The sequence below is a fragment of the Trachinotus anak genome, unplaced genomic scaffold (genome assembly GCF_046630095.1).
Source record: "Trachinotus anak isolate AG129_WGS33_773 ecotype Australia unplaced genomic scaffold, CSIRO_AGI_Tana_v1 ptg000012l, whole genome shotgun sequence".
NCBI lineage: Eukaryota > Metazoa > Chordata > Actinopteri > Carangiformes > Carangidae > Trachinotus > Trachinotus anak.
In genome coordinates, this window is record NW_027273863.1 from 1,852,964 (window position 1) to 1,870,906 (window position 17,943).

At 43.4% G+C, this 17,943-nt stretch overlaps 1 protein-coding gene across 8 annotated transcripts in view; it reads right to left on the reverse strand.

Annotated features, from left to right (window-relative positions):
• The window catches only part of asph (aspartate beta-hydroxylase), a 33,117-nt gene that overhangs the window by 2,778 nt on the left and 12,396 nt on the right, over positions 1 to 17,943 (reverse strand). For 4 of the 8 annotated variants that reach the window (XM_071491294.1, XM_071491295.1, XM_071491290.1 and 1 more), the window contains 8 exons: positions 17,871 to 17,939; positions 6,865 to 6,954; positions 5,326 to 5,409; positions 5,111 to 5,220; positions 4,938 to 5,027; positions 3,495 to 4,320; positions 2,877 to 2,921; positions 2,611 to 2,661 (listed from right to left, as the gene is read on the reverse strand). In XM_071491294.1, the coding sequence (XP_071347395.1) occupies positions 2,611 to 2,661; positions 2,877 to 2,921; positions 3,495 to 4,320; positions 4,938 to 5,027; positions 5,111 to 5,220; positions 5,326 to 5,409; positions 6,865 to 6,954; positions 17,871 to 17,939 (1,365 nt within the window). The remainder of the gene's footprint in view (positions 1 to 2,610; positions 2,662 to 2,876; positions 2,922 to 3,494; positions 4,321 to 4,937; positions 5,028 to 5,110; positions 5,221 to 5,325; positions 5,410 to 6,864; positions 6,955 to 17,870; positions 17,940 to 17,943) is intronic. The other 4 variants (XM_071491293.1, XM_071491292.1, XM_071491291.1 and 1 more) reach the window with 4 other exon arrangements.

The window sequence follows — 17,943 nt, forward strand, 5'->3', positions numbered from 1 at the left end:
CACACACACACACAGTTGAGATACTGGATCAGGAATCTCTGAGTACACAGGTCTGTGCACTGATCTGTAACATGTAATGTATTAATAAACTTTATAGTTTCACATCCAGATAAAAGAGCAGTTTTCCCAGACATTAATTCTTCTTCGCCAAACAAACACCTGAAAACTATCACATGACCATTCACATGCACTGGGCATGTAAACAGGAAGCAGATTGTCTACTCCAGTGGTTCCCAACCTGTGGCCCGGGGCCCCCTGGTGGGCGTGAGGGTATTGCAAGTGGGCCAACAAATAATTTGCAAAACAGAACAATTTTGGTGGAAAAAAAAAAAAAAAAAAATTATATATATATATATATATATATATATATATATATATATATATATATAAATAAATGTTTTTTTAAATATTTTAAAACAAAGTGATCTATAAAAAAAATTTATATTTCTATTTAATGACCCTTAATAAAAATAATAATGTTTAAAAACTTGTTTCATTGTTTTTCACTGTGACAAGTCAGTAACAGGAACTTTTATGTTGTTGCCACCAGACAACATCTTATACTTGTTTGCTGTCTCAGTCTGATTGTGCACTAAGAGATCCCATCCATGATAAGGATAGAAGGAAGTAGCCTTAGAAAGGCTCCAAACTGGGCTGTAGACTCTGGAGGAGAGTGGATGGAGGAGGAAACGTAGAAGAAGAGATGAGTTAAAAACTAAAACGTAGAAGAAAAGATGAGTTTTTAAAGTAAAACCATAGACTTCAGGTCTGAAAAGTGAAGCCAATGCTGAAGAGCCTTAAAGCTGCATCTATCTAATGACCATCAGGGGGCGACTCCACTGGTTGTAAAAAGAAGTCTGATTGTTTTGAAGTCTATGGGAAAATCAGTAAATGTTTTCCTGATGAGTTTGTGGTCTCAGTCTCTAGTTTCAAGTCTTCTTCAATAAAACATGATGTTCCTTTATTTAAATTATGGTCCATTTAGAGGAAAATAGACTGTAAAGCAGGGGATAGATTAGGGCAGGGCTACTGTGTGATTGACAGACTGTTCCACACACAGCGACCTGCCTGACAATCAGGATAGAGTACAGAGCAGGTCAGATCCACCCCTCACTCCTCCTCAGCATCTTCTGGTTCCAAAAAACCAAGCTGTCAACAGCTTTTCGAGCCTTCACAGTGCTGGTCACATGACACTCCTCAGCTAATCACTGTGGTTGGAGTCAGTCAGTGAGATACACAAGAGGAGGTATAATCAGAGCCTCAGCAGATGACAACTTGCAGCACTAGACTACAACAAGAATTTTTCCACATGTTGTTAAGTGTAAAAGACCCAGAATGAACCCTATCAGTGGACCACTGCATCACTGTGAGATAATTATTTAAACAGAATTTGTAAGGACTGATTCTGACCCAGGTGTTTTGGATCCATATAAACAGCTGATCACTGTATAAGCAGAGATTCTATATCATTCATGTATCTGTTCACGTTTTACAGAGTTTAAACTGAGCCATGTCACAGTGTCAGCAATTATATCACATCCACACAGGGTTAATAAGAGCTGATTTCAGATCAGTCTGAGCTGATACAGGTCAGGAATCAGAACCAGGATCAGGATCAACATCTCTTCTACTGACACAGCAGCAGCAGCAAGAGAAGGTTTCTCCTCTCAGGGTGAAAATCATGTGACTTTGACAGGTTTTCTAGGAACAAGGACAAAGATAATGTTCTGTGACAGCTGACATCAGCTAACAGCTGTTCTGGCCTCGTGTCGTTGATGGATTACATCCGGTTTCAAAAACCTGTTAATCCCAGATAAGAGCAGGAGCTGGGTTAAAACCTTCCGGTTCTGTCCTGCTCTCTGTGATCACCCTCACTGTGCTTTAATGGTCCCTGTCTATTCAGGTAGTTTGTTTTCTTATTTCACATTAAAAACACAGACAGAGAAACAGACACAGAAACAGATCTGTTTCTGTTGTCAGATTTTAAAAAATTCTTTTTTTGTTTTCATTTGTTGTCACGTGCCATGGAAGTAAAGGTAAATATTTCAAAATAATAGCCAAAAGGCTAGAATAAAGTGTAACATTATACAAACAGAGAAAATCATTGAGAGAGATCTTTGTTTCTTTACATTAAGACATGAAAAATATTTGATCAAAAGTGGGAGATGTGTTATTTACTTACTTACTTATTTACTATTTACTTTACATGTAACATGAATATGTGGACATACACTGTGGCGCTTCTTTGATAGTGTTGTCTGAAGTGACCAGCAGAGGTCAGCACTGTTACCATATGGTCACACTTTACCAAACAAGTTCATAAATAAGTTGTCCACACCATCCTCTTCTTCCATTCAACACAGATGAATGAACAGATTAATTTGTTTGACTGTTCTTGTTTTTCATTTTTTAAACTCTAAACACAGCTACACTGATCTTTAACACAGATACACTGACTCTTATTCAGCAGCTGTGTGTGTTTTCAGGGTTATATGCATGTTAAATGAAATGTGAGACAGATGTGTTTTCAGAGTTAGCTGCTGTGGCTAACTGTGATCGACCGTGTGCACATCAACTATCAGGATGATGCTGGCTGAAAACAGTATTTACCTGTGGGCTCATCCTGAATCTGATCCTCTGTCTCAGCAAACTCTGCTGCTGCTGCGAACACACACACACACACACACACACACACACACACACACACACACACACACACACACACACACACAGTAAGATACAAAATCTGATAACATTGCCTCATAAAGCCTTTGACCCACCAAATCTACAGTCACCTGTCCCCTTAAGTTTGGTTTGGTTTATAGATTGTGTGTGTGTGTGTGTGTGTGTGTGTGTGTGTGTGTGTGTATACCTACCTTCCTCTGCTGCCTCCTCTACCTCCTCTGCTACTTCCTCTGTCTCTGTGTGGAAAAAAAAACACTGACATGAAAATCTGGAGATGAACTCACAGACAGAAACACCAGCTCCAGTGCAGCTTGCTAACAGCTAGGGAGATTAATTATAGATAGATTATAGATGAATTATAGGACATTTCAGCTCATTCTCTGAGGAGCAGGGGGAAAATGTGGGCCACCGTCACACAAAACAGTGTGAACTAAATGTTTTCATCATGTGTCATAAAAGGAGCCTCTGAAGATGCTCCTTCATCCTTTGGTAGACAGGAAGGGAAGGAAGCTGTATTTAATACCAAGAGCCTCAGTTAGACTGGCCCCTGAGCCCAGCCCCAGCATGCTCTCATCACACCCAGGCACAGAGAGAGACGGTGAAGACTGAGGCTGCAGGGCTTCTCCTGGAGCTGCTGAGGTCAGGCTGAGGTCAGACTGAGGTCAGACTGACTCGGGTCTGTTGTCATGTGTTTGTGTGAGAGAATCAGAAGCTCTGACACTATAAAACCATCCTATAAAACCAGATCCTGTGTGTGTCTCCTCTGTGGACTGTACCTCCTCTCCTCACCTACAACCTGTCCTTCTCACCTGGGACTGTTTGCTCCTCCACCTCCTCTGGAGCAGCCTCTGTCTCTGCTGCTTCTTCCTCCACTGCCTCCTCCACCGCCTCCTCCACCGCAGCGGGCTCTTCTGAAGGAGCCGCCTCCTCGTCTGCAGCGGGCTCTTCTGAAGGAGCTGCCTCCTCTTCCTCGGCTGTCTCCTCCTCAGCTTCTTCTGAAGGAGCTGCCTCCTCTTCCTCGGCTGTCTCCTCCTCAGCTTCTTCTGAAGGTGCTGCCTCCTCTTCATCTGCTACCTCCTCCACAGTTTCTTCAGCAGCTTCCTCCTCTCCAATGGGCTCCTCAGCAGGCTCCTCAGCAGGCTCCTCAGCAGGTGCTGCCTCCTCCTCCTTCTCTACAGCTTCTTCAGCAGGTGCTGCTTCCTCTTCCTGTGCTACCTCCTCAACAGATTCTTCAGCAGGTGCTGCTTCCTCTTCCTGTGCTACCTCCTCAACAGCTTCTTCAGCAGGTGCTGCTTCCTCTTCCTGTGCGACCTCCTCAACAGCTTCTTCAGTAGGTGCCTCCTCCTCTGCAGGAGAGGCCTCCTCTTCTTCAGTGGGAGCGCTCTCCTCTGTAGTTGCCTCCTCCTCAGTTTCCTCCGCTGCAGCCTCTGGTTCTGAGGCAAGTTCCTCCACGACCTCTTCAACAGCCTCCTCACCCACGGCCTGCTCTATTGTCACCTCCTCCACCTCCTCAGCAGGCTCTTCAGCTGCTGCAGGCTCATCTGCCATCATCTCCTCGGCAACCTCCTCAGCATCCGGCTCCTCCTCGGCTGCTGGCTCCTCTTTGGCTGCCGGCTCCTCCTCCACCTGAACAGCCTGAACAAAGAAACCACAGGTGATAAAAAGTTATATTTTCATTAAAAGCAGGTTTTAATACATTTAGCTCAAGCTACAGGTTGTACTGATTCTCTGTTCGTTGCCTCCTCAGTCAACAGTCTGGTTTACACCTCTTCTATGTTAATGGTCTGACTGGTTTGACTGGCAGCTACACTGGAGCCAGTTATGAGTAATGTACCACGTTTTGTTCATTACAAAAGTTGAAGTGAAACTGTATATGAACAAATATGTCAGCAGTGAGAGACAGTGTTCACAGGTAAATCAAACAGCAGCTATAAAAAGAGAAGAACCACAGGTTTCACCCTCTCTACCAGCAGGAGGTGCAAGTTTTCTATCTGCTGTTTTTTTGTTTTTTTTTTAATTAGTATGAGGTGGTGCTGACTCCTGCTGGGGCACAGGTGTGACAGGTGGACTGACCAGGAATTCAGGATCATGTTGTTGACTAGTATTTGATTTGTTTAAATGCACATGTTCATTAATCTTATTCTGATCCTGCAGAGAAGATAAGAGACTTTTCCCACACCCTCCACACACCAGGATGGAGACAGTTCAGTCTGCCAGAAAAATGTGTAGGAAACAAAACGCAAACTGTGTACCTGCTCTGCAGGGGCCTCCTCCTCCTCCTCCTCTTCCTCCTCCTCAACAGGAGGCTCCTCCTCCAGCACCTCTGGATCTTCCTCAATCACCTGAAAAGGAAAACACCACCCAGATGTCACCAACAGGTTCACACGTGTATTGGTGTAAACATGTGCATGTGGCCTGTACAAACCTCAGGAGTCTCCACGGCCTCAGGTTCTGGTTCAGGCTCTGGTTCAGGCTCTGGTTCTGGTTCAGCCTCAGGTTCTGGTTCAGGCTCAGCTGCGGCCTCAGGCTCAGGCTCTAAGAGGAGGAGCAGAGAGTTGTAGATTCTCCTTCCTGTCATGTATCTACACATTTAAATGTGACAAATCTGACCTGAGGGACACAGGATTCACACTCATGTACCTTGTGGTGGAGCAGAAGTGTCCTCAGCTACAGCAGCTTCAACCACCTCCTCCTCCACAGGCTCAGGGTCGGGCTCAATGACAGCTGAGGTGAGAGGATGAGGATGAAGATGGAAAAATATGCAAGAGAACTTTAAAAAGAACTTCATCTTCTTCCTGATTGAGATGCTTTTTTTAAAGAAGCAGTTTAACTTTGAGAAACTTCTCAGTGTTACTTGGTTGAGTTATTATAAGGAAATGTGAATATTCCACATTGGCTCAGCTGCAGCAGAATAAACTATGAAACTGCTGCTTTAACATTTTCAATATCTCATATAACTTGTCAACTTGTCACATTTTGACTTATTGAACATGAATGTAACTGATAACACTGTAATATAGGTGCTGAGCCATGAATGTAATGATGACACGACTTTTCTACAATGACATGTCAAACTCTGCCATGAACCCAAAATACAGTAAAATGACACCAGCCTGTAAAACTGCACAAATATTAGAAACATTTTCTAATATATCATAAAAGTTTGAAATCATTTGTTTCACTGTTTCTACACAAATACAGCAGAAAATATTAAGAATCAAATCTCTTATTTACATGTAAAGTGACATGATCATTAAACATTTGCAGTGAACATCTTTATTATTACACACTGGGAAATGTGTTGGTGTTAAGCGAGACCCAGCCAAAGTCTCTTAAAGTTTTTCATGACATTATCAAAATAAAGAGCACATTTGTCACAAGGTCATAATGTTATATCTGGATACAGTCGAACCCAAACATCACAATAAAAGATATTATCTCAGGAGGGGTTTTTTAAAATATTTTTGTGTTTAATGTTTCAGTTCTTTTTTATTATTGGATTTTTATGTTTCAGGTGTTATATAAAATGATAATGATGGACTGATGCAATTGGCGCTGCATTTCTCGTATGAAATGTGCTATACTATGGTGCCCCTGAGGGCTCAACACACTGCGACTTGTCAAACTGATGTTTTCTGATTGTGTTTTGTCTGTTTGCCTGTGTTTTCTTAAGCTGCAGTGTGTTGAGCTCTCAGAGCCACCGTACTATACAAATATAGTTTTTTCAATAATTTATTATTATTGTTATTATATTGTATTTTATGTTTCAGGTGATGCTGCCACTAAACAGCAGTTCAAAGCTTTATTTGTCACATGCTGGGGTACAAAGTTCAGTAAGAAGAGCTGAGGAAAAATAAAAGATTTCCTCACTATCATGAAAAATATCATGATTTTCAATATTATTGAACATGAGCTGAAGTTTAATTGTCACTACAGTTGGATCCTTCCGGCCCGAGGTCAGTTCACATTGAACACACAGCCTCTGATCTGAAGTCAGTGAGAGGTTCTCTGGATATTATTTGGTTAATGCTGATAAACACCATCAACCAAACCAATTAAACCAGTGTCACCAAACTACACCTGTGTGTACCTGGTTATCTACCTCTAACACATTCCCATGATGACACTGGAGGGAAAAAGTGTGTGTGTGAGTGTGTGTATAATGAACATGTGTGTTACCCTCTGGAGTGGGTTCAGGGTCAGCAGCCTCCACTGGAGCAGCGGCTTCTTCGCTAGGGGAAGTGACAACGACGGCTTTCTCTTTCAGTCCTACATGAGATGATGCACATGTGGTTGGCAAAGAGAGCAGCGCAGACACAGCACAGGTAGTGTACATCCTGCACGAGTGTACTTGTTCTTCTGTCTTTGTGAGGACCAGTTAGAGGCCTTACAGAGTGAGGACATTTCGACTGCTCCTCACTTTGTGACACAGCTTCAAGAGAGGGGGTGTGTGTGTGTTGTAAAGCAACTTGTAAGAGAAACTTTGTGTGATGTGTTGTGTGTGATATATAACACATCATTCACATAAAAACATTTCTTCACATGTGAAGGAGGTGTGGGTTTTCTTTTGCTGGCTCAAGTTTAATCTAAAATCACATAAAAATAATAAAGATATAGTATAGTATAGTGTTTGTTGTAGTTCGTCTTGAGCTGATAGAAACACTTCACACATTTCAGCACAGACATGGGACAAATCATTTTAAGGGAATTGTCATTAATATAGAGCCGAAAAGTAAACAGAGTTTTATCCTAAGGCAATGGCTGTTGGTCTGAAAACATAAACAAGATCTTCATTTCTGTTCTTCTTCCTAAAAGAAAGACACATACGCACGCACGCACGCAAACACGCGCGCACACACACACACACACTTCACTTCACATAAAAAGAGACACAAATAGATCCAGAAACTTTATTTTGCCAAAAAAAAAAAATACACCTTGATGACGTTGGACAGACGCACAGTTTCTAACAGTGGAGAAACTGATGAGTCAGACACCTGATTCATTTCAGTCTGGTCAAATCTAAACACTATCACAAACATTTGATATCAACACTACTCTGCAGGATTTTTTTCTGATGCCTGCAGTTTTAATCTTCCTCTTCTCTATTTCTCCCATTGTTCCCAATCATCTTAGTTGTCCCTCATCCTCATCAAAAGAAAGACAGACAAAGAAAAGAGAAGGGAGACTTGCCACGACATCACGGCTCTGTTCCTGCACACTGACTATGCTGGGGTCTGCGCTCTGCATGACCTTGGTTTGTCGGGGCCCTAGGCCCCTTGAGACTAGGCATGGACATAGATGTAACAAGCTAACTAAAACATGGCCGAAGGTAATTATGACAAATTAACTTAACCAAAATGCTTCAAGCAACTGTAGCTGCAAAATGACTTTTGTCTCGTTGTAGCTGTTACAGTTGGTCTGTCAGTCGACTTCTCGACAACCTCTCATCCAATCAAGTTCAGACTTGGCCGGCGTGTTGATGAGGACCTGAGTGAAGCGCAGTGATGACTGATGAGCAGTTGTTAGGACCCTAACACTCCATAAATAAAAAATTGCTCCCATCAGGCGATGGACAGGCACATTTTGGACGAGTGCTGCACTATGACCAGCTGTTTTAATTTTCTTAAACTAGGAACTATTTTTCTGGGATCAACTTACAAACTCACAAAGCTGATCACAGTTTATGTGACATCATTATTAATATTTGAGGGTTAAGGTCTCGACAACTGCTCATCCAAAAAAAACACAGCCGACTGCACTTCCTCAACAACACACCATGGACTAAATAAAGATGGGCGGAGCCTCCATGACGACACCCAGAGGTTTCTGAAGTTCAAAGCGAGCTGCTTACTGTCACCATCTTGGCAGTGCCTGACTCCGCCCCTAACTCCCAGCTAATCCACAAATTGGCAAAGAGGCCGGGCGTGTGTGGAGCTGAAACTTTGGTGAATGCCTGTTTGTTGCAAAGATACGCTCACCCACCTGTCACTCAAAGGGGCCACGCTCTAATTCTCCATAACTTTAGTCCTTAGTAAAATGTAAACAGCCGTGCAGGTGTCATGAAGGAGGAAATTAGCTCTAGAGACCAGAACAGTTTTTGTCCCAGGCTGTAAACATGTTTATTTCTGGTGGTCATTAGAGGAACTGCAGCTTTTAGCTCTTCACTGTTGATGCTTCATGACAAACACTCAATTCTAATTTAACTAAATACATGCATAAGCTAATAATTGTTAACTTCCCTCTGGGGATAAATTAAGTATTTAGCTTATGTTTCAGCCTCAGTGGTTGCTGCTTACATCACACCCGTCAAGTCTGAAGTCGACTGGATGAGCGGTTGTTGAGAAAATGAAAGACAGACTTTTCTGTTTCTGAGTAAGAAAATAATAATAGCCACAAATGAGCCGATGTGTGCACTAAGACCGGATCAGTAACCACTGATCTATACACATATAATATCCATAAAACCCCAGAGTACTGGTACAGAACCAGAATAAGATTATATTTATCAAAATTATGCATCTTAAACGTATTTTTGTAAATCTGTTTGTGCCTTAATTTGACAGTAGAAGCCAAACTCCTCAGATGTTGCAGAAATAACCAAGAAAAACATCTGAAACTGGATTTAAATCATGAACTAAATCATGAACTTAAGTAAAATGAGTAGAATAAGTAACATGATTCTGAATTTGGTTGGGCAGTGCCACCATGACCCCGCCCGACACTGACTTCCTGTGGGATCAATCATTCCTCTGAACCTCATCATTTCTTTCCTCTGTCAGATTTCTTCCTCTTCTCTTTGGCAGACTCTTTCCCTCTCCCCTTATCCTCCTGTGCCTTCTTTCCCTCCCCCTCAACCTTTTTCTCTGACTTCTCCTCTCTCTCTCCTCCTTTCTTGGATTTCTCCTCTTTCTCTCCTTTCTTTGATTTCCCCTCTCCCTCCTCCTCCTCACTCTCTCCCTTTTTCCCATCCAGTTGTTTTGCCTTTTCCTTCCGTAGCTTCTCGACAGCCTTCTCCATCTCTTCCTTCTCTATCTTCTCCTCCTCCTCCTTCAGCCTGGCAGCCACTCGCTCCTTGACTCTGCCCATTATCTCCTTCCTCCCCAGCTCCAGCTCCTTCTCCTCCTCCTCTTTGACCAGGAGCTGTCTGACCTCAGCCAGAGCCAGCTTGGCGAGCTTCTTGGCCTCCACACGTTCGTGGATGATGGCCAGCTGCTGCTTCAGAGCTTCTCGAAGCTTCCTGCCTGCGTCCTTGGTCGAAGAGGTTTCTGGGATAGATGATCAACAACACCGTTGGGGATGAAGACCATGCTCACACACACCAGGCATGTGCATGTCTGTGGATGACCTTACACAGCAAGACCAGGTCCATGCCCTACCCCTCTCACCTCCTCCTCCTCGCTGTGTGTACACTTTGTCCACAACGCTCATACATTATAGTATAAACATCACAGAACAGGATTCACACCAGTCTCTTAAAAATTACTTTCACTGTTTAACATGGATTTTACTGATCAAGCGCAGGCAAACAATCAGGCCCAAACTCTCAAAATCTCAACCCATTTAACACCAGGTTAATAACTCAGTACTTCATTTATTAAAATGGATCTGGAGGGTTTTAGTTTATCAAATAAACACAAGCTCATTGTGAGTAGCTGAGGCTCCGTCCATTAGCCCACACTGTAACATACAGCACAGCTTCATGCATTAAGCTGCCTGACGATACCTCTCTTAGCTCCTCCCCTGGCTGTGTCCCCAGGCTTTTCATCTGATGTCACACAAGAACAAGACACAGGTTAAAAACACTGGATATCCGTCTCACGCTCTCACTCACACTCTCACACACAGCGATCAGTGCATTTACACAAGTGTTCATCATTCCCACCGTCCAGCATCAGTCACACGAGCCAGTTATCACGTCCAAAAGAAACAGCATGAAGATAAACTCTGGACGTTCAGTATCAGAAACAACACTGCTGAACAACTCCACTACACACCAACAAGAGATGAAACTCAGGTTCAGCTGTGAAGCGTGCTTTGATTTCTCATAGCAGCAGAAGCATAGGTCAAATTAATTTCACCAACGATGGCTCAGATCTGTGACTTGTCCCTGTGAGACAGCAGGTACAACACCTGGACTCTGGAACACACTCACTTTTTAAAGGTCCCATATTTTAACTTTTCCTGTGTTGTATCTGAAGTGTTGATCTCCATCAGAAGATATATTTGTGGTTTTAAGAACCAAAAAACATCTCAGTGTAGTTTTACATCTCCTCTCTGGCGCTATAGTGACAGCAGGTTGTTTAGTGTCGGTCTCTGAGCTCCTCTTCTGATGCACAGCCAGGTCAGCCACAGGTGATGGACCGGTCAGCTTGTTTCAATACAAAACAGTTGGTCAGATTCCAGGCGGACCGGCACAGTGCTTGTGTCCCCAGGCCAGCCAGGGCACTCTGACTGCAGGCGGTGGATATCATCCCTCAACTGTGGGCGTGGCTGAGGGCGGTGACTACTTTGTTATGACATCAAAGTTCCAGAAGTCCTGACAGCTGGTTTTAAGGCTCAGTTTCTGAATACAGGCTGTGTGCATTTCTCTGTGGACTGAGTCTTTGATACTTTCACAGTATTAATATAGAACCTAGACCTGCTTTATAATCAGAAAACACATGGACATCTACCTAGACTGGATGCACCTTTAATTCCTCATTAGTTCTTCCTGCTACGATAAGCTAAAATGTCGGCTGTGAAAAAGGTCTGTGGTACTTAATGCTGATAATTAAATGAGAACTAGATCCTGATTGTAAAGTAACACATTTGCATTTGCAGTGAACAACAAAGACCCTGCAGAGTCGACGCCTGCAAACAAATAATGTCACAACTGTCACAACACCTGCTGAGCAGGACACACACCACACAGGGTTACAGTGCAAGCTGCACAACGGTTTCAACATAACAGTAAAATTTCTCATCATATTAAAGGATGATTGCATCGTCTGTTGTGTGTTTTGTTGACTAAAGAAATTCATTTGTATAAAAGGGAAAAATCATCTCTATGGCTTTGCAACAATCACAAAACTGGAAGTCATCAAGTACATGACCACGTCATGTTGGTTCACACCAACAGGCCAAAGCCAGCAGAGTAATAATACACAAAATCATTCTCCCTTTTAAAAGCACAACACTTGTCTTGACCTATGACCTGGAACCTGAGGCAGGAGAGAATGATTTTCTCTGTCCCAGTAACCCAGTCTTACAATAGCCACAAAACCAGATGTCTAGCGAGTCAGAGACCACATTCTTTCAAAAAGGAGTGCATCTGATTTTCTGTTAGCATGTCAGTGTAGAAAAGTCTTAGCTTAGACAGTCAAAGAAAAAAGTCCAGTTACTGCCAGAAACTGATAAAAAGATACTTGAAGTTGCTGCAAATGCAACTGGTAACAAACGTAACAAAGCCAGTAGAGAGACTGGGAGTGAGTGACACGTTCAGTCTGTGTAGCAGTGACCGCAGGCAGAGTGATTGTCAAACTGACTACTCTCTAAAGTTAAAGTTTACCTGGAGTTCTGCAGCTCCTCAATCTTGGGTGTCAGTTTTGGTGCTTTAACAGCATCTTGTAGCTTCATTATTTTTACAAACCAAACCTGGCGCTACTCCACCCAGAGCAGGACGAGCCTGTTTCCAAAATAGGCACCATCCATGCATTCATAACAGCCGTTAAGTTCACTGCAAACCTGCTGACACACAACACACCCTCTGTAACAAGAGGGAAACACACCTGTGGCTGGTTTCAGCTGTCTGAGCTTTTAGCAGCAATAGGTAGATTCAAACATGACGACCCAAACAAACCCTCCTCTGTGCATCACCTGTCTCAGCCCTCAGCACTTTTACCTGTGCAGAGCCAGGATTAATTAGACTGGTCTCAGGCCTCATGACTGACAACTACTGCAGGTGTGAGACATTTGTGTTTTATTGTTATTTCTGGTGTTTAAAGGAAAATGATCAGGAACAATTACAGAGGTAAATTCTGAAATCCTGAGGGACGGAAAGCACCACGTGGCTTCATGTCTGCTCATGAAATAAGAGTCTACGAACCGTCACTGCCTTTTTAAAGATGAAGTCAAGACCCTACATCTCTACTGATTAACATGCACTCTGGATCTGGATATTCAAGTGTAACTCTATTTAGTTTTTTTTGCATTTATTGAAAATGTATTGGTGGCTTTGGTTGGTTGTGGCTTTCATACAAGTCATTACAGGTTTATGTAGATGAGTCTGCACACTTTTAGATTTCCTTCATGTGCTTTCTAGTTACGTGTGTAAAAACTAACCCATAAATAAATAACCAGGGTTTTACCTGATACTGTGATCAGGTTTTAAAATGTGAATTCAGAGGGCAGACATGTCCAACACAGTGAACTGCCACAGTGAGGAAGGTGAGGCCCATGTCAGAGGGAGCAGACATGGACTTGTGGTTCTGTTTATAATATCGTCTGGAAACACAGGCTGAACACTTATCGGCTTGTGCAGTCCGCATGTTCAGTACCAGTGATCATGAGCTTTACACAGACCTGCAGAGTCTGCATGGGAGCTAATGAACATGGGCAGGTAATGAAATTTACATCACACCGACCCCCTGTGAACACAGTATAATTTAGCATCACCGCCAGGCTCCAGATGTCCTCATATACTCGTCTCAAGCGAGCAACTGTACTCGCCACCAAACAAGCAAACACATCCATATCTGCAGACACACAACACACTGTCAAACAAAACTAAGTTTGTGTCTGCAGTGTGTCCACAGCCATTTCCAGTGTATCCAGTCATTTAAGGAATAGTTTGACTTTATGGGAAATAAGCTCATTCACTTTCTTGCCAAGAGTAAAATGTTAGATTGATGCCATCATGAAGCTGCCAGCTCCTGGCACCTGAGTGTAACATAAAGGCTGGAAGTGGGGGAATCATCCAGGAGCCTGGCCAAAGGTGGCAAACCACACCTACCAGCACCTTTAGAGCTCAGCTCTATAGGGGCGCCGTGCCAAGCCGTTTCCTGACCAGTGTCCAGGCAAATTTTACACTTTGGTTTTTGCACCTAAAAATAAAGACGTGACAGTGATGTCAATCCTCTTATCTAACTTTCAGTAACAAAGCAGACAAGCTAAACGTGAAACTTTTCCTTTCAGAAGGTAAACTGAGAGTCAGTGAGAGTCTCTCATTCTCATCTCTCCTTTGCTGAGGAAGTTGTCTTTAACTTTTTGACACGGAGCACAGATCAGGAAGAGGCAGGCCAGATTTATTTTTCTTAAGAATATGACTGAACTGTACTGACAATGTGACTAAGATCCAAGCGAATCCATGTCCAGATGTAGTCTGAATTTTTTGACAGGATTCCAATTGCAATGCATTATAGGTGCGTCAACATGTTTTTCTGTACCCAGATACTTACTGCATGTCACTACCAGGTGAGAATGGGGCCCTTAAACGTGACAGAGGTTTAAAAAAAAAAAAAAAAAAAAAAAAAGTACAAATTCATGCTTAAAGTCTGAGAGTTTCTGGATCAGTCTGTATGGCATGCTGTGTTGTTCAGTGATGCTGGCAGCTGCCAACATGTTTGTGCAGAGGATAATGCAGTCACAGGTTCTACAAAAGGTTTAAGAGAGGACTTATAAAAGAGTTCCTGAGTATCATGTCCACATGTCACAGCAGAGGAAATGACATCATAGAAAACTCCATCAACGAGATTTCACTTTCAAGACTCTGCTGATCCAAGAGTGAAGCTTGTTCGCAGAGTTTGACAATATGTGGGGATTAGAGGAGGTGAGACCTGGGATAGGTGGGGCCCACAGCACGAGGCGAGACTGGAGATATTCACAACCAGAGCCACCGACTGGGTGAAGCTGCTAGAACCTGCAAAAGTGAAGGAGAGAACATACTGCAGGACAGTATTTTCCCTTCCTGAAATAGTAGCTTGGATGCTGAGGCCGTTCTGTTGGAAACGACTGCATTAGAGGATCATCGTCTGCTGCAGCTGGCCTGAGGTTATTGATTATGGAGGCCGACTATGACGATCTTCTGCCCCTGATTCCCGTAGTCTTTGGTTCCTCTTCTTCTGACTCCCCTCTCATCCTCGTCCTCCTCATCCTCCTCATGCAATTCCACGACCTCTCCTGAGGCACCGAGCTCCTGCTCCTCCTCCACGGGCTCCAGGGGATTTATCAGACCATACAGGAAAGTGACGAAACCGTTAAACCAATCAGAGCCACCCTCCTCCACTTCTTCTAACCAATCCAGAACCTCGGATTCACCCTGACCATCGCCCTCACTGGTCAAGCCTATGTAAAAAAAAAGGCGGGGGAAGGGAGAGGGGAGACGTGGGAGGATGGAAGGGAGGCACGGTGTGTGGATATGGGACATGGACGGAGTGAGGAAAGGAAGTGGGGAAAAAGCTAATAAAGAGGTGGGAGGAAAGAAAGGTGGAATCACATGAAGAAAAAACAATATAATGCAAAAATGAAACAGGGTTAAGGGCAGAGGAGACAGAAGAGGGAGGGAAGGAAACAAGAGGAGAAGGTAAGAGAAGTTTTAAGTGTAGATTAGGCAGCAAGGGATCTACTCAGACTCTATCAAAAGCAGTTGGAGCTGGGCTGTCTACTCATGATCAGTAACCTTCAGCTTCAGCCTTCAGACACTGATGAGCCTGAACCAGGCTACAGGGCTGAATTTAAGACTTGTTGCTGATAAATCATCAAATCAGAATTGACCTGAACTCTCTGCAATGTGGACATAATCCAGAGAGTTCAGTTTAAACTGCTCATCATGTGTAGACAGCCTGCAATCACAGAAACAGGAGTTGGATAGAGAAAAGAGGAAAAACTGTTTTTATTTAAAGTTCCCATATTTATATATACACACGTTTCCTGTGTTGTATCTGAAGTGTTGATCTCCATCAGAAGATATATTTGTGGTTTTAAGAACCAAAAACCATCTCAGTGTAGTTTTACATCTCCTCTCTCAGGAAAAGAACGTTTTAAAGATAAAACTACAAGATCAAAAGATGTATGATGTCATACATCAGGCAAATAATTTGAGTCATGACTATCATAATTATTACATAATGGACAAAGGCCATGGGAGGGTGTCCTTCCTACGCTGTACAGAGTGTGAGTGGTGACAGCAATAAATGCTCATTTATCATGGTGGAGGGAGGACAACGCTGCAGTTTGCCAGCAGACAGGAAGTAAGACTGTTCTTGTATAGTGGTCTGTTGAAGATGTTTCAAGGATGTATTATTTTGCACTGTGCAGAACATGACAGAGCTTGTACAGCACTTTGATAGATTTACTTCTACATATCTTCCTGAGCTTCTTTGGTTCAACACAAAGTAAAGACACAGAGCTACAGAGAGGTGGGCTCAGACACAAGGAACAAATACTCGGCAAGAGGAGAACAGCGGATGAATGAGAGCATGCACTATAACAACAGGCAGCAAAGTTCAACTAACAGCTTGTCAGTAAAGCTGGTTTGAGTAAATTAACGTAAAGTACGGAGACATGGATGATGGAAGGGCTGAGGGTGGGAGGGGCAAAAACAGAAGCACCTCTCTGAAGGATGATGAATTCAGCTGTCAAGAGTTAGACAAAATTACTGCGAGTGCAGTGAAAAAACACTGGAGCAAAGATTTACTGTGTGCACTGACATCTGCTTTTCCTAAACACTGAAACACAGCAGCTTTTCCTGGATCACATACAGGAGGAGCCATCCAAAGACCGAGCTGGGAACAAACAGGTCCTTTTGATCCGGACTGGCCTCCATGTAAAAACATGAACAAACTTTAGCTTTAACTTGGGCCTGTCTGGTTTTAGAGCCAGAGGAAGGCCACAGGTTTAATGGGTATTTTAATGTTCAGGTCTGTGAGGTGCTGCACAGACCTCATCACACCACGGCCAAGATCTGGACTGTTTTAATTCAGCAGTTTGGATACAGCTGTGGTCCAACACCAGTGGACGATGTTCAGTTTGTTTGGTTACATAAATATGATCGAAAGAAGAAAAGAAGTAAAAGCTGCTCCTTCACAAAACCAGGCAACATTCAGCAGACGTCACATGGAGCTGACAGCGTTTTACACTAGTTGCACTGGTGCCACTAACATTTTTATTCTGGCGTTTCCTTTGCTGCCCAGCTCTGAAACGCTGCTGGGGAGGGGCAGCTTCTCTGTACACGTTTTTTAATGTTTCAATTTGGAACGATGCTCCGAGAGCAGAAACACTGTTCACTTCTCATTGCAATAAATGCAGTCATATTTGATCATATCTGTGCCGTGGAAGTCAGACAGGAGATTTTTCTTTGGTGAGGCCACCTCTGCTAAAGATGCTGGGTCAGGATTTGGCATCTCACCAAGGAGAGGTGGTGGAGCGGTTACCTCCGACAATGATTTAGGGTCTGGGCTGGGCCTATCAGGGCCGGGAGACACGTGCATTTTTGTTGGCGAAAAACAAAACAATCAATAGTTCTCTCCATTTTAAATTATCAGTATGTTTTAAGGTTGTGATGTCGCAGGAGGAGGAGCACAGGTTGCTGCCCCCTGCCCCTGGTCGCGCACAGGAGAGATGCTCCAAAAAGTATATCGCAATGACAGAGACCTGATGTCAGACCGACAGAGAAGAAGAAAACTTCCACAGGAAATCAACGCAATGGTGCAGCTGGAAAAGGGTCTGTTCCCCTTAGGTCAAAGGTTCATTCAGCAACCTGTGATCCTGAGGACCAGCGTTGATTCCATCTTTAATGGCGGTTACAGCCCTGACACAGAGCACCTACCTGAGACTGAAGCTTCACACTGATTAAATGGCCCCACATCTAAAGAGTATTACGTTTTTTAAAGAGACACTGAACCTTCGAGAAGAACTGTCCTCAGTGTTTGAGGAGTCCAGCTTTTTAGCTGTGCCACTGATGATAGTCTCTATGGTAACAATCAGCGATATGACTGTCAGCCATGCAAAAGAAAACCCACATGCCACTTATTGTGATCAACAAACATAAAACACACATGATCAGTGGCCTCCAGAGATGACGACTGTGGGACAGCAGTTCACTAATGACGCAGTGGGGATCGTTTGTCAGTGGAGTCACATCAGTTGTCGTCATGTCTGCAGGACACTGACAGGAACATTAGTAAATCATAGATGAATTAACTTGCCTAGCAGGACTTTAGCATCCTCGACATCAAAATCACCGTCGCCATCTGTATCGTATGCCACCAGTTTACCTGC